The 27,604-nt window shown below is 56.4% G+C and overlaps 1 protein-coding gene across 2 annotated transcripts in view; it reads right to left on the bottom strand.

The window, feature by feature from the left end:
* ZFYVE28 (zinc finger FYVE-type containing 28) overlaps nt 1–27,604 on the bottom strand; it is a 52,043-nt gene that overhangs the window by 1,587 nt on the left and 22,852 nt on the right. For both annotated transcript variants that reach the window (XM_057706206.1, XM_057706208.1), the window contains 3 exons: nt 4,814–4,947; nt 2,929–3,045; nt 1,506–1,610 (listed from right to left, as the gene is read on the bottom strand). In XM_057706206.1, the coding sequence (XP_057562189.1) occupies nt 1,506–1,610; nt 2,929–3,045; nt 4,814–4,947 (356 nt within the window). The remainder of the gene's footprint in view (nt 1–1,505; nt 1,611–2,928; nt 3,046–4,813; nt 4,948–27,604) is intronic.

The following is a 27,604-nucleotide window of genomic DNA, read 5'->3' as shown; positions in this document are numbered from 1 at the left end:
ACCAGGGACGGCTCCCTGGGGCCACAGCATGTGCACTGGGCTCTCCCTCCACACTCACATGACCCCTCCCAAGGGAACTCAGCAAGGCCGCTCACCATGCGAGACCGAGGAGATCTCCTCGCCGCCCTCTCGCCCCCTCACCAACCTGCACCCGAGGACCTGCCTGCCTGCCCGCCTGCCCAGGCCCCCCACACCCATCCCGCGCAGCTCTCCCAGCTACGGCTCTGGGCAGCGCCAGCTCGCCCCCACTGCCGGGAGACTGCATCTCACGCTTGCCCCCTGACCCCCGCCCCATGTAACACGCTTGGCCGGCCGCAGTACCGCCCCGATGGCACCTATCAGCTCCTGGGCCCACGCAGGCCACGAGGCCAGCTCCAACACACACGTCCAGACCCTGGCCCGAGGCCAGTGAGGCTCCTGAGGACTTGCTGGGCCCAGGCCCTGCCCGGCAGCCCACAGAGGGGACATGGCCCTGACTGCAGCTGGGCCACTCCAGACCTTGCCGTTCATCCCTTTCACGTCTCCTGGAGCAGGAGGCTCCCGGCACCCCGTCTGATTTTCACAGGAGGGTAGAGAAGACCAGGGCTCAGAACACTCAGACAGCAGGGAAGCGTGTGCTGCACGGTCACCCCTAGGCCCTCCTGGCCAAGGCAGCCCCACTGCACACCCTGGTCGCCAGGCAGTGTGAGGCAGGCCCTGAGCTGGGACCAGCAGGGGCCAGCCTGGAGGGCCAGGCACCCCGGGGTGCTGTGGCCGCTGGCCTATCACAGGGTCACCTTTAGCCTCCTTCTCGTCTCTGGTCACACTCAACACCCGCTCAGGCCGATCTGCTGTCTCCCATCTCAACACCTCTCCAGGCCTCCACCCCTTCTGAAGGGCGTGGGAGCCCCTCCGCCACAGATGTGTTGCCAGTGCCCCCAGCCTGCCCTGGAGGCGCCTTCCCTGACTGCCAGTCCACCAGGCCTGCAGCCGGCCGACCTCCAGGCTACTGGCGCAGCAGGGTCTCCGGGCTCCCACGCAGCCAGAGCTCCCAGTGACAAAGGCCCCCCCACGCCCGACACCTACAGGCAGCTCCCAGACGCCGCCGTGGGAGGCCTCTCCTGTGGGGCACTGAACGCTGGGGGTCGGATGTATGCCTGTGTCCTGGGACCTGCCACCTCCAGCAGCCACTGCCGGCCTGGACCCCGGCACCTCCTCGCTCCTCACCTGACCCCGTGCCCCACAGGCTACGAGATATTCCATTAGGGGCCCAGGGTTCTGTGGCAGCCGCTTAGGGGGCCTGTGCCCACCCTGGGGGCCCAGGAGGGGACAGAGGGGCCTGGAGTAGGGGGCTGCACCCCTTGGGAAGCGACACGCCCAGGCCTGTGGGGAGGGGCCCCCGCGGGAGGAGCGCTGCCCGCCCAGAGCCTGTGGTCCAGGGCAGAGAGGCGGAAACGTCCAGGCGGGGTCCCTGCTCTCGGCTCGGCACGTGGCGCACTGGCTCCTGGCCCCCACCCCTCGCTCACCTTCCAAGTCTCCCTCTCGGGTCTTGGCTGCACGTTCGGAGGATGACAGGGTCTCCTGACACAGGGCGCAGTCCTCCAAGGCCGCGCTCCGCAGGGTCTGGGTGACTGGAAGAGAGGGGTGGTCGCTGGGGTCAGTGGGCTGCCACGGTCCCTGGGAGGTGCCACCCGCAGGGGGTAGCCCTCCAACAAGCCACAGGGCCCCACACAGAGAGAGTCACCGCAGCCCTCGCCCACGGCCCCTGCAGGCTGGGTGATGACCCCCGCGGGGGCCCTTCCACCTGAGTGCCCTCAGGGGTGCAGCTGCTCCTGCCTGTGGGCCCCGAGGCGCGTGGCACCTCCACCGTCTCTGTGTGGCCAGGTCCCCTTGGACCGTGATCCCCAAGGCAGGCAGGGCACCAGGCCTGGCCACGGCCCCGGGGCCCACACTCCCTTCCTTGCAGAGGCAGCCACGTCACCGCCCCTTCTGAGCCATGATGTTCCAGAAGGCAGCCCCGCCCACACTTCCCTGGCAGATGGGGGCAGTGTGGCCCGATGGTGTGGGCCCTGGGAGGCAGAGCTGGGTGGGCACACGGTACAGACGGCTCTCCCTGTGGGCGAGGACGTGCCCTCCAGGGCTGGGTCAGCTGCCCTGTGTGCCCGGACATTCTCGAGTGGAAGCTCCTATGATGAGGGGCCGCTTGCCCAGAACTGGAGCCTCGGCCCAGCAGAGGGCGGGCAAGCAGGGGCCAGGCCCCTTCCCCACGCTGGGACCCTGCCACCTCCTTCCAGGGAGCAGGGGCCAAGCTCCCCGTGCCTTATCGTTCCCTTCCTGACACCGGCTCCCTCACCACACACCTCTGTCCCGTGTGTGGGGGTGTGCATGCGTGCTTGTGTGAGCGTGTGAGGGGGATACAGAGCACACCCGTGCGCCTGTGCTGAGCCGAGCCGAGCGTGCGTGAGGCAGGTCACAGACGGCCACGTCCCCTCCTTGACGCTGGGCTGGCCGCTGGCTGCTCTGACAGGTGGGGTTCGGTGGAAGTGATCCTGCACCACTTCTGGTCCCGGCTCCACTGGGAAGGGCACCGCGCCTCCCGGCCCATCAACCACGGGAAGCGGGGTGGCATCGCTGGGGCGCGTGCAGGGGGAGAGGAGCAGGGCATGTGCGCAGGGGTTCTGATCCCCCCGCAAAGCCGTGGGGGTGGTGCCACTTCTCCGGCGGTGGCCTCTCAGGGCACCCGGGCCAGCGATGTGCGTCCCTCCGCCCCCCAGCAGACAGCCCAGCACTGCTGGGCGGTGTCCATCTGGAACGTGGCCAGCGGCGTAAAAGCTGGGTGGCCGCGCTGGGCCAGGCCTGGGGGTGCAGATTTCCACAGGCCCTCTTCCTGGGGGCAGCGGGCGTGACGGTCAGCACGGGCCTCAGAGCCTGTCCCGAGCTGGCACTCACCCTTCTTTGACTTTTCCTTGGTGTCCGTTTCTGGCTTGGTGGCCATGACCTGGAAGAGGGTCTTGAGGATACTCCTCAGGTCACTGGCGTAGTTGGTCTGCAGCTGGTCGGCCACGCCTGGGGGAGGACGGCCGAGGGGGGCGGTGAGGTGCTGGGAGCTGGTGGACCCAACCGGGGCTCCCAGTCGGGGGCCAGCGTGCCCTCGGATGAGTGGCCGCGGGACGGGGCCACCCAGCCCCAGCTTTGGCAGAAGCCAAAGCTCAGGCGTCCAGGGAAGGTGGGCGCACGGGGCGAATTACTCAGCAAGCAGCACCCTCCCCCCCGGGGACCAGTCGTTCTCACTTGTGCTTTGACCCTGGCCCCTCCCTGAGGGACGAGCCCAGAGCCCCGAGCTGCGCCCACCCCCGCGGCGGCGCCTCCCCCCTCACGGCCACCCCGACTGCGGGGAGCCCAGGGTGGACCCTGCCTGGGCGTGGGGCCCCCACCCCGCCAGCGCTCTCCGCTTGTTGGCAGGACAAGGCGGCCCCCACGCTCCCCTGCAGAGGTTTCCTCCGTAGGTCGCGTCAGCCCTTCTCGGGGAAAAGCACGGCTAGCTCTTTGGGGGCAGACGGGGCTGCCGTTTCCAGCAAGGCCAGGGGGTGACCGTGCACCTCCCACCGGCACTCGGACAGCCCGGGACCCATCCGCACCACGGTACCGTGGCCAGTGCTGCCGGAGGAATCCTGCGCCCGCGGCCGTGCTGAGCACCAGCTGGACGTGATACTCCCAGACCTCAAATCAGATCCGCGTCATGGGTCCTGGCAGGTGCTCGAACTGAACCTCAGAGTCACCCGAGGTCTCGGGGTCCCACCTGACCTGGCTGGGGACCGTGCCTGTGGGGCCCTCGGCGGCTCAGAGTGACCCTGACTCTGCAGCATCCGCCAGTTCACAGGCCGCCCCGTGGCTGCCCCTCCATCCAGAGGCCCTGGAGCCAGAGGAAACGCCAGGCCGGGGAGCTGGGCTGCAGGACAGGCACTGCCTGAACCCGGCCCCAGAAGAGGGAGGATGGAAGGCAGGCAGGGGGCCGGGAGGGCGCACTCCGCTGCACATCCGTCATACCTTTAAACCACGCGGCAGCTATTTAAACACACAGAACGGGACTTCCCTGGTGGCACAGTGGATGGCACGCTGCACTCCCAGTGCAAGCGGCCCAGGTTCGATCCCTGGTCAGGGAACTAGATCTCACATGCATGCTGCAACTGCCAGTTCGCATGCTGCAACGAAGGAGCATGCCTGCCACAACGAAGAAGCCCACATGCTGCAACCAAGACCTGGCACAACCACATTAGTAAATAACACACAACTAGAAGGAAGCATTAACAGGACACGTCTGTGCTCACTCCCCTCTCTGAATCCCCGGGGAGACAACACAGTCATCGCCCCCTCCCCGCCGCCGACTGCCGTCCCAAGAGAAGACAGAGCAACAGCAGTCCATCAGGACGCACAGTGAGCTCTGAGCCACACACTGAACAGTCTCCCTGTGTGGGCGGCGAGGGGCCACCAGGACCAGAATGGGGTCCCCACCCACCGTGGAGGACCCAGTGAAGCACGCTGCCGCCTCTTCACCGGGCCCGTGAGTGATGAAGTGACACGGTGAGGAAGGCCCAGGCAGGGCACCCGGCACCCCAGCACCGCAACACACTGGCACCTGGCACCCAGCACCCAGGATCCCGACACACCAGCACCTGGCACCCCGACACTCTAGCAGCCGGCACCCAGCACCCTGACACACCAGCACCCTGACAGCAGTGGGGAGCCTCCTGCACCCGTGCCAGCCGCTCCCCTAAAGCACACCCCCGCCACCGTGTCCCCAAGCCCACATCCAGCCCAGGCCCAGATGTGGCACCTGAAATGCAGACAAACAGGCGGTGGATCAGGTCGTGGCTGCCGTGGAACCGGGAGCGGATCTTCTCTCTGGTGGCCACGGGGGCTGCCTCTGGCCCCACCTTGTCTGAGGAGCAGGAACTGGCCGGGGAGCCGCTGCGCAGAGAAGGAAACACGGGGGCTTGGGGGCGCGGCAGGGAGCCCCCTCGGCACCAGCACCGCAGCGCGCTGGGTCCAACGCCAGGTGCCGTGCTCCTCCCGTGGGAGGGTCACCGCCGCTCCTCACACCCTCTGCAGCGGGCTGACGGGCCCCAAACATGTGTCCGCACCCAAACCCTTGCGACCTGCAAACAGGACCTCATTTGGAAAAAGGTCTTTGCAGCTGCAATCAAGGCCAGGACCTTGAGAGAAGACATGAGAGCGGATTATCTGGTGGTCCTAATCTAAGGACAAGAGTCTCTGTAGGAGACGGAAGAGGAGACACAGACACACAGGGGAGGGGAGGAGGCCAAGTGACCACGACACAGAGCTCGGGTGATGCGACCACAAGCCTGGGGACGCCCGGAGGCCCCAGAAGCTGGAAGAGGCAAGAAGGACCGTCCCCCTGAGCCTCCGGAGGGGGTGTGGCCCTGTCAGATTTCAGATTAATGGCCTCCAGTCTGTGAGAGAAGAGATTTCTGCTACTTTAAGCCCCCAGGTCACAGTGCTCTTTTACTAAGACACGGTCCTCCGGCCCCACCATGCACTTCCTTCCCACAGCCCAAGGGTCCTGCCGCAGGTGCTACCAGCTCTGTTGTTCAGGAGTCACCCTGCGGCCCTAAGTAGTGGCCACAATTGGGCCTGGAGTAAGTTAGGGCGTACACCTGCCCAACTCCAGGGGCTGTGTCCACGGACCGTCTGGCTCTTAAATCATTTATCTCCCTTCTATTTCTGTTGTTCTGACCTATTTTTTTGGAAATTTCCTCTGTGTTTTTTTGTTTGTTTGTTTGTTTCCAATTTTCCCCTTGACATTTTTGCTACCAGGTTTTTTAAAATAAATTTATTTATTTACGTATTAGCTGTGTTGGGTCTTTGTTGCTGTGCGCGGGCTTTCTCTAGTTGTGGTGAGTGGGAGCTACTCTTCAATGTGGTGCGCAGGCTTCTCAGTGCGGTGGCTTCTCTTGTTGCAGAGCACGGGCTCTAGGCGTGCGGGCTTCATTAGCTGTGGCACGTGGGCTCCGTAGTTGTGGCTTGCGGGCTCTAAAGCACAGGCTCAGCACGTGTTGTGGCACACGGGCTTAGCTGCTCTGCGGCCTGTGGGATCTTCCCAGAGCAGGGCTCGAACCTGTGTCCCCTGCATCGGCAGGCGGATTCTTAAGCACTGCGCCACCTGGGAAGTTCAAGTTCTTCTTTATAATTTTTTGAAAGTTGCCTTCGGTGGCCTGCACTATCTCTGTCTTCGCTTTTCTGTGGGGGAGTTGGGTTTCTCACTCCAGAGGCCTGCGTCAAACGGACGGCGTTCCCTGTGTCCGAGAGAGGCCCTGGCGCGGCCGCCTGGTGTCGGTGGAACAGTGGGCGTCCTCGCGCTGCCGGTGGGGGCGTAAATTGGCGGGTGCCTCTGGGGAGACGCTCTGGCACCATCTCGGTGGAGCTGGCACACCTTGCAGCCCAGGGGCCACGGCCGCACACACCTGAAACCCTGCCCTGTGCAGCTGCACACGTGGCAGAATCTTCAGGACGACTCTGGAAGTTCCAGCCAAATCCACCCATGATGGAGAAGAATCCACTGTGATCTTGTCACGCCACAGCCCGCCTGACCGAGGGGCTGAGCCGCCCTGGCCCCTGGTGGACGTGGATGACCCCTCCACACAGCAGAGATGTGTGCACAGCCACCCGACGTCTCACCTAGGGGCGCGCCCCTTGGTGTCAAACCATCAGGAAGCTCGGAGACGTGACGCGCCTGAGAATTCAGTGCAGGGGGGCCGGGGCTGGAAGGGGCCCCAGAGGGGCGTCGTGGGCTCCCCCAGCTCAGCCAGGTGGGGGTGCCTGAGTGTGCATCTGGCTGGCACACTCCAGTGACGTGAGCACTCGTCTGTGAGTACCACTTCTCCGGCACGTGGAGGAGTGAAGGGAGGCGGGGGGCAAGGCTGGGCTCACTGCCCTGCTGGGACCCGTGACGATCCGCAACTCTCCCCTCCCAGACCACCGGCAGGATCCAGAGACCAAGGCTGACTTTCCGCCGGGGGGTGTGGGCCTGGCTGCCCCCACCCTGGGAGTGAGTAAGGAAAGGGGATGGAACGTCGCTGTCCGAGGTGTCAACTCCCATCCGTGCCCCAGTCTCAGCTCACAGCCTCATCCAAAAGACTGAAAAGCAGGAACCCAAGCAAATACCTCTACACGAATGTTTGCAGCAGCGTTACTCACAAGTGCCCATCAACAGACAGGTGGACAGACACAATGTGGTCCCTCCACACAGTGGAGTATGACTCAGCCTTAAACAGGAATAAAATCCTGAGACCTGCGCAACACGGAGGAACCTGAGGACATTACGCCAAGTGAAATAAGCCAGACCCAAAGGGACAAAAACTGTATGATTCCACTTATATGCGGTCCCTAGAGGAGTCAAATTCACAGAGACAGAAAGCAGAATGGTGGGTGCCAGGGGCTGGGGACGCAGGGGGTTAATGGGGACAGAGTTTCAGTTTGGGATGATGAAAAAGTTCTGGAAATAGCGGTGGGAGTTATACAACACTGTGAATGTGCCTGACACCACTGAACTGTGCATTTAAATATGGTTAGAACAGTAAATTTTATGTTACAGGTATTTTGCCAAAATGAAAAGGTGGGGAAAAAGAGATTTAGGACAGGGGAGAGCAGGGGAAAGGAACTGAAGAGTCTAAACGGCAAAGAGAGCTGATGGATCTGGCACCAGTACGAGAGGTTAGAGTGAATATGTGCGAGAGATCATTAAATTATACACTTTTATAGTATACATTTTTAAAAATTAAAAAATTGAAGTATCGTTGATTTACAATGTTATGCTAGTTTCAGGTGTACAGCAAAAATTATACACTTTAAAGGGTAAACTAAATGGTATATATACTATATATCAATACATCTGTTACTATTAAAAGCCCTGTTATACTAAGATACAGCAGCAATAAACTCACTGAAAATGAAATTAAGGAACAATCCTGTTTGCAACAGCATTGAAAAGATTTAAATATTTGGAATAAATTTAACAAAAAAGTGCAAGAGTTACACACGGAAAATGTCACTGAAATAAATTAGACCTAAATAAGTGGAAAGACATCCTAGGTTCATGGTTGAGGACTTAATATTGTTAAGATGACAATACCCCCCAAACTGGTCAACAGGCTCAATGCAATCTGTATCAAAATATCAGCTGCCCTTTTTTTTCCCAGAAGTGGACAAGCTGATCCTAAAATTCATATGTAAAGGCAAGGACTCAGAACAGCTGAAAATAATCTTGAAAAAGAGAAAAGCAGAGGTGGAGGACTCACACTCACGCTGTGGAATTTAACGAGACGACAGGAAACGAGCCTGAGGCGCTGGCCCAGGGCACGCGACGATGGAAGAGAACTGCGAGCCCAGAAGTAAACCCACACGCTCACGAGCACCTGATTTTCAAAAAGGTGCCAAGATCATCCAATAAGGAGAGAATGATCTTTTCAAAAGACGGCACTGAGACAGAGCAAAGATCGTCTCTTCAATAATGGTTCTGGGAAAACTGGAAGCTACACGTAAAGGAACGAAATTAGAGCATTTTTTCACACCACATATAAAAATAAGCTCAAAATGGATTACAGACCTACATGTAAGACTGGAAACTATGAAACTCCTAGAAAACGACATTGGCAGAAAACTTTTTGTCATAGTTGTAGCAATAGTTCTTTGGATCTGCCTCCCAAGGCAAAGAAAACAAAAGCAAAAATAAACAAATGGGACCTAATTAACCTTAAAAGCTTCTGCACAGCAAAGAAAACCATCAGCAAAATGAAAAGATGACCTACTGAATGGGAGAAGATATTTGAAAATGATATGACCAATAAGGGGTTAATATCCAAAATATGTAAACAGCTCATACAACTAAATTTTAAAAAAAAATTAGAAAATGGGTAGAAGATCTGAACAGACATTTTTCCGAAGAAGACATACAGACGAAAAACACAGGAAAAGATGCTCAACATCACTAATCATCAGAGAAATGCAAATCAAAACCACGAGATATCATCTCTCACACATCAGAATGGCCATCATCAAAAAGACCAAAAATAACAACTTTTGCCGAGGATGTGGAGAAAAGGGGACCCTCCTACACTGTTGGTGGGAATATAAGTTGGTGCAGCCACTTTGGAAAACAGTTTCTTAAAGGAGGTTGGAGGTTTTCTTAAAAAAACTAAAAATAGAACTACCATATGATCCAGCAATCCCAGTACTAGAAAACAAAAACACTAGTCAGAAAGGATACATGCAACCCAATGCTCATGGCAGCATTATTTATAACAGCCAAGATACGGAAGCAATCTAAGTGTCCATCAGCAGATGAATAGATAAAGAAGATGTGAAATAGATGCAAAATGGAATATTACTCAGCCACAAAAAAAGAATGAAAATTTGTCAATTCCAACAACATGGATGGACGTGGAGGGTATTATGCTAAGTGAAATGAGTCAGACAGAGAAAGACAAATACTGTATCTTATCACATATGTAGAATCTAAAAAATAAAACGAAGGAATATAACAAAACAGAAGGAGACTCACAGATCCAGAGAACAAGCTAGTGGTCACCAGTGGGGAGAGGGAAGGGGGGGCAACTTAGGGGTCGAGGACCAAGAGGTACAAATTACTAAATATAAAATAGGGACTTCCCTGGTGGTCCAGTGGCTGAGACTCTGTGCTCCCAACGTCGGGGGCCTGGGTTCAATCCCTGGTCGGGGAACTGGATCCCGCAATGCTGCAACTAAGACCCAGTGCAGCCAAATAAATATAAAAAGAAAATTTAAATAAAATAAATAAACTACAAGGATACACTGTACAGCACAGGGAATACAGCCAGAATTTTATAATAATTTTAAATGGAGTATAAGCTATAAAAATATTGAATCGCTATGTTGTACACCTGAAATTAATATAATATTGTAAATCAACTATACTTCGATAAAAACCTTCTTTTAATGGTGCTGGGAAAACTGCATTTCCACACGCAAAAGAATGAAGTTAGACCCGTACCTTACACCAGATACAAAAGTCGACTCAAATAGATCAAAGACCGATATGTAAGAGCTAAAACTCTAAAATTCTTAGAAAAAAACATAAATCTCTGTGGGCTTGGATGAGGCAACAGTTTCTTAGGTGTGACATCAAAAACACAGCAACCAAAGACAAACATCTTGTCTGGCAGTTCCTCATACAGAATGACCCAGCAATTCCACTCCGAGGTATCTACCCAAGAGAACTGAAACATATATTCACACAAAAATTAAAATAAAAATTTTCGTGCTTCAAAAGATGCCTTCAAGAACGTGAAAACCCCCACAGAATGCGAGAACATCTTTGCAAATCATGTATCTGTCAAGAATCGGAAATATAGAAAGAAGTCTTACAACTCAACAACAAAAAGATAACCCAACTAAGGAATGGGCAACGGATTTGAAAAGACATTGTTCCAAAGAAGGTTATACGGATGGCCAGCAAACACGTGAAAAGGTGCTCAACGTCATTAGCCATTTGGGAAATGCAAATGCAAATGATACTGTGCTAGTCCACTACGATGACTATACCAGCTTAGAAAGAAAACAGAAAACAACAAGCGTAAGTGAAGGCACGGAGAAATGGGAACCCTCGCACATTCCTGGTGAGGACCTGAAATGCTGCAGGTGCTCTGGGGAACAGTTCAGCAGTTCCTCATACCGAATGACCCAGCAGTCCCACGCCGAGGCATCCACCCGAGGACTGAAACACGGACGCACACAAAACTTTGTACGTGACTGTTCACACATGCTAGCCCACAACGGAAGCAACCCAAATGTCGGTCGACCAATACACGGATAAACAAAACATGCTCTAGCCACACAGAGGGACTAGTTTTTGGCTGGAATGAAGAATGGAATGAAGTGCTGATAGGTGCTACGACATGGATGAAAACATTAGGCTGTGACAGAAGCCAGTTACAAAGGTCACTTATTGTACGATTCCATTGCTTTGAAATGTCTAGAAAAGCCTAGGCAGATCCGTAGAGACAGAAAGTAGATTCGTGGTTACCAGTCTCTGAAGGAAGGGGAGAATGGGCTGGGGTTTCTTTATGGGGTGATGAACATATTGAGATTAGATAGTAGTGGTGGTTGCACAACTCTGTGAATATGCTAATAACCACTGAATTGTGCACTTTAAAAAGAACAAAATGATGTTTTCCTTGTAATCATCTAGTGAACTCACGTTCAAGAAACAGCTCAAGCTAAATGCCCGTCAACAGTGGGTTGATTCAGTAAATTAGGTCACAGTCATACAACTTCCATGAAGGATAGTTAATGATGCTGGAAATGCTAAAATACTAAATAAAAAGGCAGCATTTTTAAAATTAGAGCTATCATATGTACACGAATGAGATCTTGGGAAGTATAGTTAAGGCAGGACATTCATATTACATTTATTTCAAGAGCAGGACTATGGATAAGTTATTATTTTCCAAAGCATCTCCTAAGATCAAGTATTACTTCTGTGACCAGAAGAATAACTGTTAGGCTGAGAAGAGGCAGCGCCTGCAGCAGGAGCCACTGCAGCCCCCCTGAGGCAGGAGGTTTGTTTCTTAGTGGCGGGAAGGCGTGCTCTGGGGCTCAGCCCCACATTCCCAGCCCCTCCGATAAAGCCTCGGAGGCGGGGAAGCCTTCTGGACCAGATGCCGCAGCTGGCACACAGCTCGTCTGCAAGAAACCAGGGGAAGGCCCCTGACTGTCAGTGGAGCGTTGAGAACTATGAAGCCTGAGGTTCAGGTCGTGCCTTAAAAGAGCAACAAGCTTTCCCAGCAGACTGGGACCGAGGGTGGCCCACAGGTGGTGGGTGGGTCAGATCGCAGCTACAGTCTCAATCCCAAGCCCTCTCCTGCTGGTCTGCAGAGTCCGGGGTGGGGGGGGGAGGGCTGTGGGTGGAAAGAGAGCCAGGGGCTCCACGAAGAGCCTGGTTTAGGCAGAAAAACCAACAAGGTGCTGCCCACGGGGAGCCCAGCTGGGCTTGGAAGGGCCACCGGGAACAAGAACAGAACGGTGGGGGCGGGGCCTAGGATGTCACCTGGGGCCTGAGCTTGGGGCCTGGTTGGGTCAGCCTGGTCCCCAGGGCCCACGCGGGCCGGCATTGTTCGGGCACCAGGGGCCCCAGGAACACTGCCCAGGGCCACCCTTTTGAAAGGGCACTGGCCTTCCAGGGGCAGCTGCCGGACAGACAGGCTGGAGACGCAGAAGAGGGTCCCAAGGATGAATCAGACCCTGTGTGTGGCCCCCAAGAGCCCAAACCAGTGGGGGAACCACACCCAGTAACAAGACAGACCTGAGAGGCTGGCTGGCACCAACAGGTCCACATCTACGGCAGGGGCAGGAACAGTGAGGGTGAGATGCGGCCGGAATGCGAGACGCAGAGGGAAAGTGAGCACGAGAGGCCAGTCTGAGGGCGTGAGGGGCGTTCACCTGCCAAGGGCTTCCCCTGCCTCACCAAGAAGGCTGAGCTCCTGTCACCAGCTGTTTCTACCAGGCACTCAACGTCAAACCCACAGGGTCACCTGGATGTCGAAAAATCCAGCACCCTCTGTGACCGATGCCACCTGTGTCCAGCCACTCTTCTACAGGAGGCGGCACGCACTCCCTGTAACAGCTCCACTTAGGCTTGAATTACCAGGAAGTGTCTTTTTCTAGTAGCAGAATACGATGCAATTCTTAACAGTTACATCAATACCAAGGGTTTTGTGCAGGCTGTGTCTTTGACCATGGTCAAAGTCAGGGCCCAGTATTGTGGCAAAATTTCCAAAGGGCACTCTCGAAAAGGCACACATGGAAAAGTAGCTGATTCCACTGTCACAGTAGAAAAATGGCCTTTTGACAGAAAAATACAGACTTTGTCATTTTGAAGTTCTAGGGGTCTGTGAAACAAGAGATAACACAACTTGGCAAAACTAACAGCATCGCAAGGTGTTTCTAGCTATGACATTATATGGGTGAATCTGTGAGCCTCTGAAACCTTTTCAAAGGCCTACGTAAGAGAAAAACAAGGAGGAACAAGATGGAGTGATGGGTTCCAGAGGCAAGGTTTATGCTTGGATGTGGGAAAATTGGAAGTTTGGACATTTGCTCAACCACATACCAATTCTAATGAGCCAGCGTGGGCCCTGCTAGCTCCTCCCTCCAGAAGACAACTATCCATCCATCCATCTATCTATCCACCCACCCATCCACCCATCCATCCACCCTTCCACCCATCCTCCTTTCCACCCAGCCATCCACCCAACCATCCATCCATCCATCCACCCTTCCACCCATCCTCCTTTCCACCCAGCCATCCACCCAACCATCCATCCACCCAACCATCCATCCATCCATTCACCCTTCCACCCACCCATCCATCCATCCTCCTTTCCACCCAGCCATCCACCCAACCATCCATCCATCCATTCACCCTTCCACCCATCCATTCATCCATCCATCCATCCTCCTTTCCACCCAGCCATCCACCCAACCATCCATCCATCCATCCATCCTCCTTTCCACCCAGCCATCCACCCAACCATCCATCCATCCATCCATCCACCCAGCCATCCACCCAACCATCCATCCATCCATCCACCCTTCCACCCATCCTCCTTTCCACCCAGCCATCCACCCAACCATCCATCCACCCAACCATCCATCCACCCAACCATCCATCCATCCATTCACCCTTCCACCCATCCATCCATCCATCCATCCTCCTTTCCACCCAGCCATCCACCCAACCATCCATCCATCCATCCACCCTTCCACCCATCCTCCTATCCACCCAGCCATCCACCCAACCATCCATCCATCCATCCATCCACCCTTCCACCCATCCATCCATCCTCCTTTCCACCCAGCCATCCACCCAACCATCCATCCATCCATCCACCCTTCCACCCAACCATCCATCCATCCATCCACCCTTCCACCCATCCTCCTATCCACCCAGCCATCCACCCAACCATCCATCCAACCATCCATTCACCCTTCCACCCATCCATCCATCCTCCTTTCCACCCAGCTATCCACCCAACCATCCATCCATCCATCCACCCTTTCACCCATCCATCCATCCATCCTCCTTTCCACCCAGCCATCCACCCAACCATCCATCCATCCACCCACCCATCCATCCATCCTCCTTTCCACCCAACCATCCATCCATCCAGTCACCCTTCCACCCACCCATCCATCCATCCGTTAATCCTAGCATGGTCAGGAGTCAGCAGAGAGGTGTGTGTGTGCTGATATGGGTTGCGCTGCATCTCCCCAAATTCATGTGTTGAAGTGCTAACCCCCAGCACCTCAGAATGTGGCCTTATTTGGAAATAGGGTCATCGCAGATGTCATTAGTTAAGACGAGGTCATTAGGGTGAGTCCTAATCCAATATGACTGGTGTCCTTCTAAAAAATGAGGGATTTGGTTGGACACAGGCACACGCAGAGGGAGAATGACACGTGAAGATAAAGGGAGAGATCGGAGTGAAGCACCTGCAAGCCAAGGAGCCCCAAGGCCTGCCAGCATCCGCAGAAGCGCGAGGGGAGCAGCCTGGACGGAGCCTCCCTCAGGGCCTCAGACAGATCCCCCGCTGACACCTGATCTGGTGAGGTTCCCCCAGAACTGAGACAATCCATTCTTACGGTTTACCCCCCAGTTTGTGGTGCTTTGTTATGGCAGCCCTATAAACTAATACAGACATGATGGCCCAAGGTGACAGGCCCGGGCCGCCCAGGGCAAGTCAGCACAAGCTGACAGCAAATATGCTAACTTCTCCTGAACAGACCAGATCTTCCTGCTCCCTCTCCTCTCCAGACATTCGCAAAGTCTTTTTTCTTGTGGTTTTAATGAGTGACTCTGTGTTTGGAAGGAAGACAACTCCTGCTCCAGTGTGACATCTCCTTGGGGTGAGCACAGGCCAGGAGGGAGGATAAGCCCTGCTCCCCAGTGAGAGCCCCCAGCCACAGACAGTCACCGCCATGGCGCAGGGCCACAGAGAAAACAAGAGAACAAGAAGTGGCTCGGACCAGGAAGGCTGGCGCTGACCCAGGAAACAACTGAATAATGACCCACCTGATGGGGCTGATTCAGTGTCTTCTCACTCGAGGAACAGCCAACAGAAACATCGATAGCTCCAGATGGGAACACAGCCTGGCTGGTGAGACTTTGAGCAGAGAACGCAACTTGCCACACTGGACAACTGACCCACTGACACCGTGAGATGATAAAGGGTGCTGTTCGGAACCACTAAGTGTGTGGTAATTTGTTACGCAGCACAGCTGACAAATACAATTGGGCAGATACTGTCACTGAGGAGGCTGGTGCCCTGCATCAGGACTGAAAGCAAAATGAAAGCACTTTGGTGCAGAGCAGACTGACCTGGTGGGTATGTCCAGTAACAGCTCCTATCTCAGGGGGCTCAGGGTGTCCCCAGGGCTTACCTGATTCTGTGCAGGCTGCCACACCAGAACCCAGGTCTCGCAGAGCAGCAGGAGCAAGTGTGGCCGCCACCTAGCACCTGTGGCTGACACTCTTAGTCAGCTTGAGGCTCTGGAGCCTGTCCAAGTGGACAGTAAGTGATGCATCACCCATGGCAGGGTGACCCACACACACTGCACAGTGACAGACACCCTCTCAGGGCACTGCAAGGTGGTGCTAGGGGCCGGGGCTGGTCTCAGAGCCACGTCCACTGCTGACCAACGGCAGGCACAGGACCCTCAGTGGCCACCACACAGGCTAAACACAGAGAGGTGCTCACACCTACAGGGAGATGCCCAGTGTCCACACATGCCACCCGCCAGGGCCTGTGCCCTCCCCGAGGCAGGAGGCTGGTGAGGGCTGCTGGGGGTCCAGGGAGCCTGGGGGCTGTGGGGGTGCGGGCTTGTTCAGTACCCCTGAGCAGGGCCTGGGGGTGGGGCAGGCCCAGGCAGCCTGGGGCTTCACTTCTGACCACAGATCTGGGCCGAACGCCAGTGGGAGGCTGTTCAGAGGCCAGGCCCCAGGGCTGTCTCAGAGCCCCTCCTGGTGCAGTGTGTACACGGGGTGTCCCCTGACGGGGAGCCCAGCACCCAGGACCCACCAGGCACAACTCCCCCCACCCCACTGTGGCTGCCACAGGAGCTGCAGCTCCTACCAAGACCCCCACGGGCCCCAGATAGAAAATCTCTTCAAACGAAACTCAGACCGTCTCTCTGTGCACACCTCCCACCCCCTGCTTCCCAGGTTACTCAGAGGAAAAGCCAGAAAGCCTTCCTGAGGCTCGGGGGCCCGGCATGCTCTGGACCCTCCTCTGCCAACCTCTTCTCCCACCGTCTGCTTGTGGGGTCCTCCCAGCCATGCCCCGTACTGTCACAGACAAGACAGGCATGCTATGGCCACAGGGCCTTTGCACAGATGCTGCTGGGTGCAGAACGCATTTGTCTGGACACCCCCAGGGGTCCCCACTCTTTGGGTATCCATTCCAACATCCTCTATTGGAGAGGCTTTCCTTGACCACAAACAGAACCCTCTCACACCTCAATAGCTCTCTTCTCGCCCCCACCCTGCATTACTGCTCCTGGGGCGCTTATCTCCCTGACACAGCACGCATGTGCCAGCTAGCATTCTCACTCCAGGAGAACGTGGGGCCGGCCACGCAGTGACTTCTGTCTGCTCTGTGCACTGCTCCAGGCCCAGCATCAAAGACGCCCCCACCCCACCCCACACACGAGCCTCGCAATCTGTACCCACTGAACACACAGCACAACTTCATTAGAGGGAAACTAGATCGGGGCTGTCTGTGGGAATAAAGGCTTCCCCGCGCGCAAGGGCTAACGGATTCAGGAAAAAAGTCAACCCGCAGGGCCTCCTGAAACCACAGCCTTGGAGGTTTCTGTCTCTGCGTCCTCCTCCTCTCCTGCTGCATCCAGAAAGTGTGTCTGACGGAACAACTTCGTGTGGGGGAAGCCCCCCAAAAGATATGTCCACATCAAATCCCAGAACCTGTGACAGTGACCTTATTTGGAAAAAGGGTCTTTGCAGATGTAAGGAAACTAAGGATCTTGAGATGAGACCACCCTGAATTATCTGGGTGGGTCCTAAACCCAACGGCGTGTCCTCACAGGGGAAGGAGAGAAGACAGACACGGGGTGACAGCTACACAAGGATGGAGAAGAGACTGGCCACGAGCCCAGGACACCTGGAGCCACCAGGAGCCAGAAGAGGTGATGAAGGACCGCCCCCTAGAGCGTCCAGTGGGGGTGCAGCCCAGCTCGCAGCTTGACTTCCGGCCTCCAGGACTGCGACACCGCACACCTCTGCTGTCGAAGCCACCCAGTCTGTGGTGCTTTGTTGTGGGACCACAGGACACCAGTCCAGAGGGCAGGCTGCGGTCCAGTCCCGAGTCATCTCTCACCCGCCGGGCGACCCAGAGGGTGGTGTGGCCCAGAGCCTGCCGGTGGGTGTGGTGAGGACACGGACAGCCAGGTCTGAAGGGCTGGCACACTGCGGATGCCTCGGTGCCCGCGCATTCGGTGGGGGGAGGGGAGGGCGGCAACAGTAGGGCCGCAGCAGGGGGGCTGGAGAGACGGAAGTGTCCAAAGAAGTGGGTGCACTGAACACATAATTCAGGGGTCTCTGGGAGCGACTCAGCCCTTCCCCGCCCGGGTCCCTGCCGGCCTTGCGTGGTGACATGGGGGCGGCTCAGCCAGTGGGCCCCAAACTGGCAGGGGCTCAGGGTGGGGGCCACCCAGAACCATGGCGATGACCCCCCCAAAGGACAGCACAGGTGCCAGAGACCAAACGCGTCTTCTCTGACGTTCTGAGCAAAGACCATGGGGCACACAAGGACGACCCTGAGGGCTCACCCTCCCTAATGGCAACCTCACGCATATTCCGCCCTAAAAAGCTCTGACTTTCACCTCATTTGAGGACCTGCTGCGACCTTGAGTCACATACACCAGCCCCGACGGCACCCAGATCTGGTTCTACGGTGGTTCTCAAACCCATTTCTAGAACACGTTGCGCTGGAGCTCATATTTTCCAAGCAGAGCCATGCCCTCAGCCGGCTCCTCCCCGCAGGCCAGCGCGGCCTCCTGGGCTCCATCCGTCCTGGGGGAGGGGGGCTGGGGGTGGGGGTGGGGGGAGGGCAGCCAGGGGCCTGAATCACCGAGGTCCCCCACTGGCCCCCTGGGAGGCCTAGGAAGGAACCTGGGGCCACGGGTGGGGACCAGGACAGCACCCTGAGGGCGCGTGTGCAGGTCCCTAAGTGGAGAGGGGAGCCCGGCACAGCCGTCAGGGCACACGTGGGTGTGGGGACGAGAGTGACGTGAGAGCACACGTGCTCTGGCTCCCACGACCACAGGAACAGCAGCGGTCTCCACGTGCCACACTCGTGCACACGCCATCCCTCGAGACACTTTCAGGACTCATGGTTTTCTTCTATAAAGTGGGAATAATTTTACCCACATGGAAGGACTAGGGATAGTGCCTTGAAAGGGGACATGCCTGGCCTAGAGCAAACACTCCGGAAGCTGCAGTCCTTTCCCACCAGAATCCCACGAGACTGGAGATGAAGGAAATAGAGCAGTGAGTCCACAGACAAAACCACAACACAGGCGCCGTCACGCACAGATCCACACTGCGGGGCCCACGGCACTCGGGGCGCAGGCCACCCTGCTGCCGTCCACTCACGGCCGCCGTTCCCATTCCACGAGGTCAGCGGGACCCCCCAGGGGCCCTGGGGAGATCACTGAAGGACAGCAACGACCACAGTTTGGTTCCAAACACGAAATGTAAACGAGACACTGAAAACGAGCTCATTTCCCGTGTCCTCCAGTTAAGCAGCACAGCCACTGACGGCCGTGAGATAAGCCAATGGTGGTACCCCCTCCCCGCCCACCTCTGGCCGAGCCCGCAGCCTCCTGCCTTGCCCAGGCCCATCAGGGCCCCCATCCGGGAGGCAGAAGCAACTGTCCTGTTACCAGACTCCCGCCGATGCCTATACCAGCTGGGACAGTCACTAGGCAGCAGGGAGGGCTTCCTGGGGGAGGCAGCAGGGCCTGGCAAGAGGCGTGACTCTACTGTCTGTAAGTCCGTGAAGACCCCAGCCGCCCTGCACACGGGGCCCACAGTGCCCGAGGACTCCACCCCCAGCCCTGGCCAGCCCCGTCGGCACCTGCTGCCTACAAGTTCCGACCTGGTTCTGCTGTCCGTGGCCTCTGTGGAACCGGGACCCTCACTGCTCCCTGCTGCCCCATCTTCCCGCACCTTCCTAGCGCAGCACTGGTCAACAGCACACACTCCCCGTCGCCCTGCCTGTACCTGGGTGGGGCATTTCTGGCAGATTCGGCCTCAGGGCTCACTTCCCCACAGAGCTGTTGAGCACAGCATCTGAGACGTGCCAGCCTCCCTCCCCCCGCAGCTGTGGCCCCGGGGCAAGGGCCTCTGCCTCCTGGTCCCCCATCCTGGCCCCAGGGCCAGCACCCGGGAAAACCATCCTGGAGCCTGGAAGAAGGGCCTGGCTCTGACGAGGTCAGGCCCCAGATTGTGAAGTCAGGTGAGCACCTGCTCTGCGGCTGGCGGTGGGGGCACTGAGGCCCTAGCTGGGTGCACCTGCCCTCGAGAGGCCCTGGGCTGGTGGCAGGGAGGGGAGGTCCTGCAGGAGAGGGGTCCCAGGTCGGGGCTGGGGAGTCAGCAGAGGTTAGACAGCACAGGCTGAAGGCCTTCAGGTCTCCCACCACCATCTAGGAAGGAGAACATAACCTCCCAGAGCCTCAGTTTACGCGTCTGTAAGATGGGAAAACAGTACCATCACCCAGGGTCGTCTGGAGAAAGCCACACAGTGTTGGGGGGATGGTGGGTGGGTGAGTCTGCCTTGTGCTGTGTGGCCCTGGGTTTGTAACACTGTGAGGCTGGGGGTGGGGGAGCGGCCTCAGGGCCACAGACTCCCACCACTACCGTGGTCCAAGAGGCCAGCCCCAGAGCCTCAGGCAAGAGCCCACTCTAGGAGTGGCCCAGGTCTACCCTAGGCTGGTCTGTGGGCATGCGTCCCACTGTGACCACCTGGGGCCGTGCGCCAGCACCCAGACACCTGCGGACTCAGGACTGGATTTCCTGGGAGTCTCTGCCCATCACAGTGGTGATTCAGAAGGGACGCGTCCCCTGTGACACTTGGGGACAGCCAGGGAACTGCAGCCAACCGCTCATCACCAGGGACACTCTGCAGAGCCCTCAGGGGCTTTGGAAGTTCCAGGAAGCCACGGCTTCCCCAGATGGGGAGGACAGACAGCAGACACCCTGCCCCGTGCCCGCCGTCCTCACTGAGACACCCTGGCCCGGCAACTGACTGATGACATGGCCTCAGCCAGCAGGGTGGACCTGGGCTCTGTCAGAACCATTTCCCCAGTCACAGGCCGCAGGCTGTGATCAGAGGAGGAAAGCCACTTAGGTCAGTCTCTCTGGAGTCCATCTCGCCCAGAGTGAACCCAAGCCCGCCAGTCACCACCCCCAGAGGTGGGTTTGTGAAATAAAGGGCAGCTCCTCCTCCAGGACTGGGGAGGGTCTGAAGAAATGGTGCCATGTGACTGGCGGGTGGCAGGCCCAGCAGGTGGGCTCCCATGTTGCTATGGTGACCCCTTCATGGATCCCACAGCTGTTCTGGTGGGTCCTAGGTGTCCCCCAGTCCCTGGCACATCTGCCCCTTCCAGCTGTGTCCACTCATGAGGCTACAACATTGTCACTGATGGCATCCCCCAAAGCCAGGGCTCAGCGGGGGGGGGGGGGGGGGAGCGGGTAGAGGAGAGCTGCGCGGGACCCCAAAGCAGCGGCTGACACCCATGACCTACATCTAGAAAAGAAATAGAAATAGAACTTGACATTGAAATTGTAGTTAAAAAACTTTCCATAAAGAAAACTCCAGGCCCGGATGGCTTCACTGGTGAATTCTACCTACTGTTTAAAGCAGAAATAATAGCACTTTCACATCTTCTGGAAATCTTCTGGAAAACTGAATAAGTGGGAGTGCTCCTCAACTCACTTGAGGATCTCAGCATTACTCTCATACCCAAACCTTAAAGGACATTACCAACAAAGAAAAGTACTGTCTAATACTCCTCACCATCAGGTGCAAAATCCTTAACAAAATGTCAGCAAACTGAAGCCAACAACATATAAAAAGGATAATACCTAGTGACCAAGGAACATTCATTCCAGGAATGCAAGGTTGGTTTAACATCTGAATATCAATCAATGTAATTTATCACATTAACAGACTAAAAAATTAAAACTATATGACCATCCCAAAAGATGCAGAAAAAGTATTTGAGGAAAGTCCAGCAAACTGGGTATAGAAGAGAACTTTCCGAACCTGAAAAAGGGCATCTATGAACATCCTACAGCCAACAGCACACTGAGTGGTAGAAACTGAATGCTTTCCCTCTGAGCTCAGGAACAAGGCAAAAATATCCTGGGTCTTCTATTCAATATTGTACTGGAGGTCCTCCCAGCACAAAGATGCAAGAAAAAGAAGTAAAAGACATCTAATCAGAAAAGGAGACATAAAACTGGCTTTATTCACAGATGACATCACCTGTGTAGAAAATCTGATGACATCTTCATAAAAACTACCATATCTAATAAACTGAGTTTAGCAAAGTTGCAGGAGACAAGATCAATATACAAAAATCAAGTATCTCTCTCTACTTTAGCAAGTTGAAATTATAAAAAATACCATTTACAATAGCATCAAAAATATTGATATAAAATACTTAGGGGCAAATGTGGCAAAAGATGTGCAAGACCTCAACAATACAAACTATAAAACTTTGCTGAGCAAAATTAAAGGCCTAAATAAATGGAGAAATATACTACGTTCATGAATTTGAAGACTCAATGTTAAGGTGTTAAGGCTTCCCAAGTTGATCTATAGATTAAACACAATTCCAAGCAAAGTCCTAGCAGGCTTTTTTTTTTTTTTTGGGGGGGGGGGTTAGAAATTGACAACTTGTTCCTAAAATTCATATGAAATACAAAGGACCCAGAGCAGTCAACTTGGAAAAAGAAGAACTAAGGTTGAGATTTATATTACCTGATTTTAAGGCTCATTATAAAGCTACCATAATGAAGGCAGTGTGATATTGGTGTCAATATAGACAGATAGATGAATGGAACAGACTAGAGAATCCAGAAATAAATGGTCGACTGATTTTTGACATAGGTGTAAAGGCAGTTCAGCGGAGAAAGGATCGTCTTCAACAAATGATGCTGGAATAATTGGCTATCCTTATGCAAAAACAGAATAAAACTTTGATCCATACCTCACATCACATGAGAAGTTAAATCATAATGGATCATAGACCTAAATGAAAAACCTGAAAGTATACAACCTCTAGAAGGAACAGAAGAAGAATCTTTGTGACTTTAGGTTGTGAAAATAATCCTTAGACGTGACATTAAATCACAACCCATGAAAAAGAATGGATCCATTGCACTTCCTCAAAATTAAAGAGATTCTCCTCTTCCAAAGATACTCAGAACGAAAAGACAAACCACAGACTGGGAGAAAAGGCTTGGAAATTATATATCTGAAAAAGGACTTGTATATAGTGTAAATAAAGAGGTCTCAAAACTCAACAAGGACACAACACAATTAAAAGAAATGGCAAAATATGTGAACAGACACTTCGCCAAAGAGCACAGGCCGATGGCAGGTGAGCACGTGGAGAGGTGCTCAGTGTCGCGAGTCCGTAGGGAAAGGCACGTCAGAACTGCACGGGATGCCCCTCACACCACGGAACAGCTGGAGTTAAGAAGCCTGACCACGCGAGTGCCTGCGAGGCGGTGGAAGAACTGCAACTCTCGCACGCTACGGTTTATCGCGTGACAATTCTATTCCCATAAAGCTGGTTAAACAATTCTAAAACACCAGACCGTGAGCTCACTGTGCTTACATGCTGCCGCCCCGATGCTGGGCCTTCGTCTCAGAAACATATTCCCTGCCCCCCTGCCCGACAAAGCTCTCTGGGACTCCCCTCCCTGCCTCCCCTTCTGCCCTCCTCCTGCCCGTCTGCTCCTTCTGGCACCTTGGGCCCTGCTACCTGGGGACAGGTCTTCCCTCCCCGCCCCCCACTCAGGTCTCAGTGAAGGCGGTGTCTCGCACCTGCCGGGCACTCTGCATCTTCGGAGTCGGGTGCGTCTTCCTGCCACTGGCTGGGATGGGCGAGGAGAGTGAGGGGAAGGGAGGCGCTGCCTGGTGGTGCGAGGAGCAGGGGGGGGTGTGAGGTGTCTGGGGAGGCGGGAACCAGGGGCCTTTAAGGCCGGGGCTGGGTGGGATCACGAGGAGGGCGGAGGAGGGCAGGGTAGGCTGCGGGGAGCAGGGCCAGGAGCTGTCCTGGGTACCGGGCTCAGTGGCCGGTCCACACCCAGGCCCTCCTCCCGGCCCAGAGCACAGCAGCTCAACACCCGGCTCTTAGTACGAAAGGCCCGTCTAGGAGGAGGGCAGCACTCCTCCTGGGACCCCCAGGCCCAGCCCTACCCTGTGAACCCGAGCCGTACTCAGCCTGGCTTCTCGCTCCCCCCGTGCGAGCCCTGAGGCCCCGGCACGTGTGAACAGTTGACTTGCTGACAGGCATTAGGCCTGATCTGCTTTTCAAGAGTCTAATTAATTCCAAGCTCTCCTCTATGTGTAAACGGCTCACCATTCTTGGTTTTGCTTCCAGGGACAGGACGTGGGTGGGAGACCCTGAGGCTCCACGTGGCGGCTGGGACACCTGGCATGGGGACAACAGCTGGCGCCCACAGCCCGGCCCCAGGGCGGCTCTGGCGACCCAGCAGCGCCGTGCCCGCCCCGATGGGGAGGGAACTGGGCACTGGGAGGCAGGCGCTCCTGCCCAGGGTCACACAGCCGCCAGGGTGGGGTTAGCACTGGACCCAGCCCTGGCCTGTCACCGGCTCCCAGAGGTGGTCCCCTGCGGAGCCCCCAGCAGCCCCCCCACAACGGGGCAGGCAGGGCCAGGCCGCGGCTCCTCTGGGTCTCGGCTCACTGAGCGGTCGGTCAGCCGGGCGGTGCCCTGTCCCTGACACGCTCACGCCTCGGCTCACACCCCCTTCCCCTGGGGGGGTGACAGCTCAGGACACCCCCCCCAGGACACCCACACACACAGCCCCGACGGCCGGCACCGGAAGCTGGATGTGCTGATCACACACTGGAAAAGGAAGCACGTCCCTCCTGGCCACAGGGGCTGGTGGATGGCCCTGGCCCTGCGACAGCTAAGAGGCCCCAGCCAGGGCAGGCACTCACCAGCCCCTGACCCCCTCCACTGGAGGCAACGTGGATTCAGTGATGCGTGGACAGCGCAGGTCACAAGTGCAGCACTGGCCTCCGGGAAGGCTTCCCGGTGACAGAGACTCACCACTCGCCATGTGCTGTCTGAGGAAGCTCCGCCGGTGCCGGCTGCCTCCTGCCCTCCCCTGGGCTGGCCAGCAAGGCCAGGCGGAGGTCCACGGTGTGGCCTGGAGGGACCCCAGGAGCGTCTGCAGCAGCCCCTCCGTACGGGGAAGCGGTCAGTGGCCCCGGGGTGCCGGAGCCTCGCTCCAGGGAACTAAGGACACGGCCTCCTCTCCACAGCTGCTCAGGGTGGACCCAGGGCATCCCCAGGCCCCTGGGGTCCCCACACCAGCAAAGGGCAGAGAAGCCCGGGTGGAAGCACCACAGGGCCACGGCAAGGAGGAAGGCGGGGCGCCCACCGCAGTAGGAGCCAAACGGACAAAGGGCCAAGTCGGTGCAGCGCAGAGCTGTCGGCACAGGACAAAGCTCCACTGCAGCTCCGTGGCCACCTCGTCCAGTCACCACCCCACCGTGGGGACTGAGAAAGTGGAGGCAAGGCCAGGAAGCAGTGAGGCTGGTGACGGGGCAGGGAGTGGGGTCAGGACCGGAGAAGCAGCGGTGAGTAAGGACAGGAGAACAACGTGAGAGACGCCAACCGTAGCCGAGGCGGGCGAGACGCAGGGAGCGGCAAGGCACTGCGTCACCTACTAGCAAGAGGCTCTCAGCTCCTCTCGAGATGCCACGTGAGCTGGGGACTGCTGTTGGCCCGCTTCGCAGATGACAAAACAGAGGCTCGGGGAGGCGGTGACCACCAGTCCACAGGCACCCCTCCTCCCCAGACCCCCTCCCACCGCGTTTGCAGGGGCAGGAACACACCCTCCAATGCTGCTCTCCAAACAGGCAAGGAAGCACCGTGTGCCGGAAAGTCCCCTCAAGGAGATGTCCCCAGTGTCCACTCTCTGCTGCTACCACGCGCAGCAAGGAAGGAGCACATGGTCAGAGCACACGTCACGGGTTTAGGGCAGAAGCTCAGAGGCCTGTGCCTTTCCAGATTCCTATCATTCTATCCAAGACGACAGCCAGGGAGGCCCAGCGAGCAGCGGGGCAGGGGCACCGCCAGCTTGGAACTGAGTAACATACAGCAGCCCATACCTTCTGGTGGCACACGTGGTGACAGTTCCTGAGGCCCAAAGCCAGGGCCCAGGGTGGGCCTGCCCACGTGTCACGATGGCCGTCAGCCCCTGGCCACCTCACCCTCTCCGGTGGGTGGAGAGGTCTCAGAAGGCAAGCTGGTCTGGGTCTCTCGCTATGCACCAGGAGAGAGCAGAGTTAAAGGGAAAGGGAGACCCTGGGACACCCGGAGGCCATGAGGGGAATGTCCCCAGGCCTTGGGGTGGGAGGAACAGCACTGCAGACCAACTGGAGGAAAAAAGAGGCAGAGAACCTGAATCTCTAGAATGCTCATAAATTTAATTACACACAACAAAATTAAAGACATCTATAAGTCAAAAGACATCAACAAATAAGACCAAAGGGCAAATCACAAACCGGGGAAAGCTACCTGCAACAGACACCAGACAGAAGGAACATTTCCAAGTCAGCAAGAAAGACACGAAAACCCAACTGGAAAACAGGCAAAAGACAGGAAGAGCCACTTTGCAGAAGCATCACCAGATCACCAGAGAAACACAAGCCAACTCCACTTTGTCTCCCAAATGAGTCAGTGCAGCCAGTGCTGGCCAGGCGGGGAGGTCACTGCTGAGGAAGGCAGCATGACAGCAGGGTCGTGCCTTCACGGTGGCGACTCCACTCCCAAGGGTGGAGTCCAGGAGACGGACACAACCGTAAGGGAGCGCGACCACCAGGCTCATCGCACATGGATAAAATACGGAAATGGGAAAACGCACAGCAAGTTAGCGTAAGTCCTACAAATGTTGTGTTTTAATGAATTTTGCAGATAAATGACCACAGAATAATATTCAGAGAAAAAAATAATAAAACTACTCATCAGATTTGGGATGGTTTTTATTTCCTTCTTTTACTCCTTTTTATGTTTTCGTAAGCTTCTGCAATGAATGGGGACCACAGCTATAATTAGAAAAAAGAAAGAGTAGGTGATATGTTTTTCAAGAAGACAGAAGGTTGGAAACACACTTTAATAAAATAGCCACAGAAAGGACCAAGCAAACCCAAGATGGGGTGAGTTTCCATCTTCTAGACAAGTGAGCTAACCGGCCCGCCTTGAGAGCATGGAAGGTTCTGGATAATGAGGTGAGTCTAGACAGGGAACGGCAACCCTTTCAAACATGCTAAGTTTTCCCCCCAAAAGGTTAATCTTCGAGCACTGAAAAAGTAAGAAAGAAAAGAGGTGAAGGATTCTTGGTTCTGGAACATTCTGCCCAGGACTGTGCTGGGGTGAGGTCCCCTACCCTGGGCAACAGCCCTGCTGGAGCTGGCCTGCGCAGCGGGCTGCAGGCCGGGCCTGGGGCACGTGCGGGGCTCCTCCTGGCTGGGCCCTTGCTCCAGGCCCCCCTCCAGCCCACGCTGTCCCCCCGGCAGCCCTGTCCTTCCACCCGGAGGCTGCGCGCTGCTTGAGTGGGAGGTGAGGCTCCAGGGGTCGCCGGGGAACGTGGCCCCCGAAGCAGACTCGTGGTCACGGCTCGGTGAGTCCCCTTCATGGCACCCAGCTTGGAGGTGGCACCGGGGCCTGAGGCTGCACCCACAGAGATCTGACGCGTGCGTGGGGCCACATCTGCGTCCCTCCTCCTGCCGCGCATGGCAGGGGCCACGGGGGCACCTGCTGGACAGCCAGGCCTCACGGTCAGCTCGGGACGGCGGCTCATCACGGCCAAGGGATGACCAAGCACAACGTCACCGGGCAGACGGTCTCTAGCTCAGGCAGGTCGAGGGGGATGCCGGCCTCCCAGGCACTTTGAGGCACGGTGAGTATCAGCCTCCCTGTGGCTCTGTGTCCCGTCTGCTGGGGGGTGTGGTCACCTGCACCTGACTCGAGCCTGGCTGTGTTCACAGGAAGCCCTGCACAGATGGTACTAACGACGTCAGGCAACGCCAGAGAGCTCGCCACCCACGTTCCGGGGAGCTGGCTGCCTGCGTGAGGCTGGTCTTCTGTGTCTGTGTCTGCTTCAGCGAGGCTGCTCTGGCCCCTCCATCCGTGCTAGAGCACGCTCTGCCTCGTTCCTGGTGGGTCTCCCGCACCTGGCTCAGCCACCCTGGGGCCCGCCCGCGACACGAATGAATGATGCTCGGTGTCT

Source organism: Hippopotamus amphibius, chromosome 13, assembly GCF_030028045.1.
Source record: "Hippopotamus amphibius kiboko isolate mHipAmp2 chromosome 13, mHipAmp2.hap2, whole genome shotgun sequence".
In the NCBI taxonomy this organism is placed as follows: Eukaryota; Metazoa; Chordata; class Mammalia; order Artiodactyla; family Hippopotamidae; genus Hippopotamus; species Hippopotamus amphibius.
The sequence above is the reverse complement of the archived record's forward strand: the minus strand, read 5'-3'. Positions and strand labels throughout refer to the sequence as shown.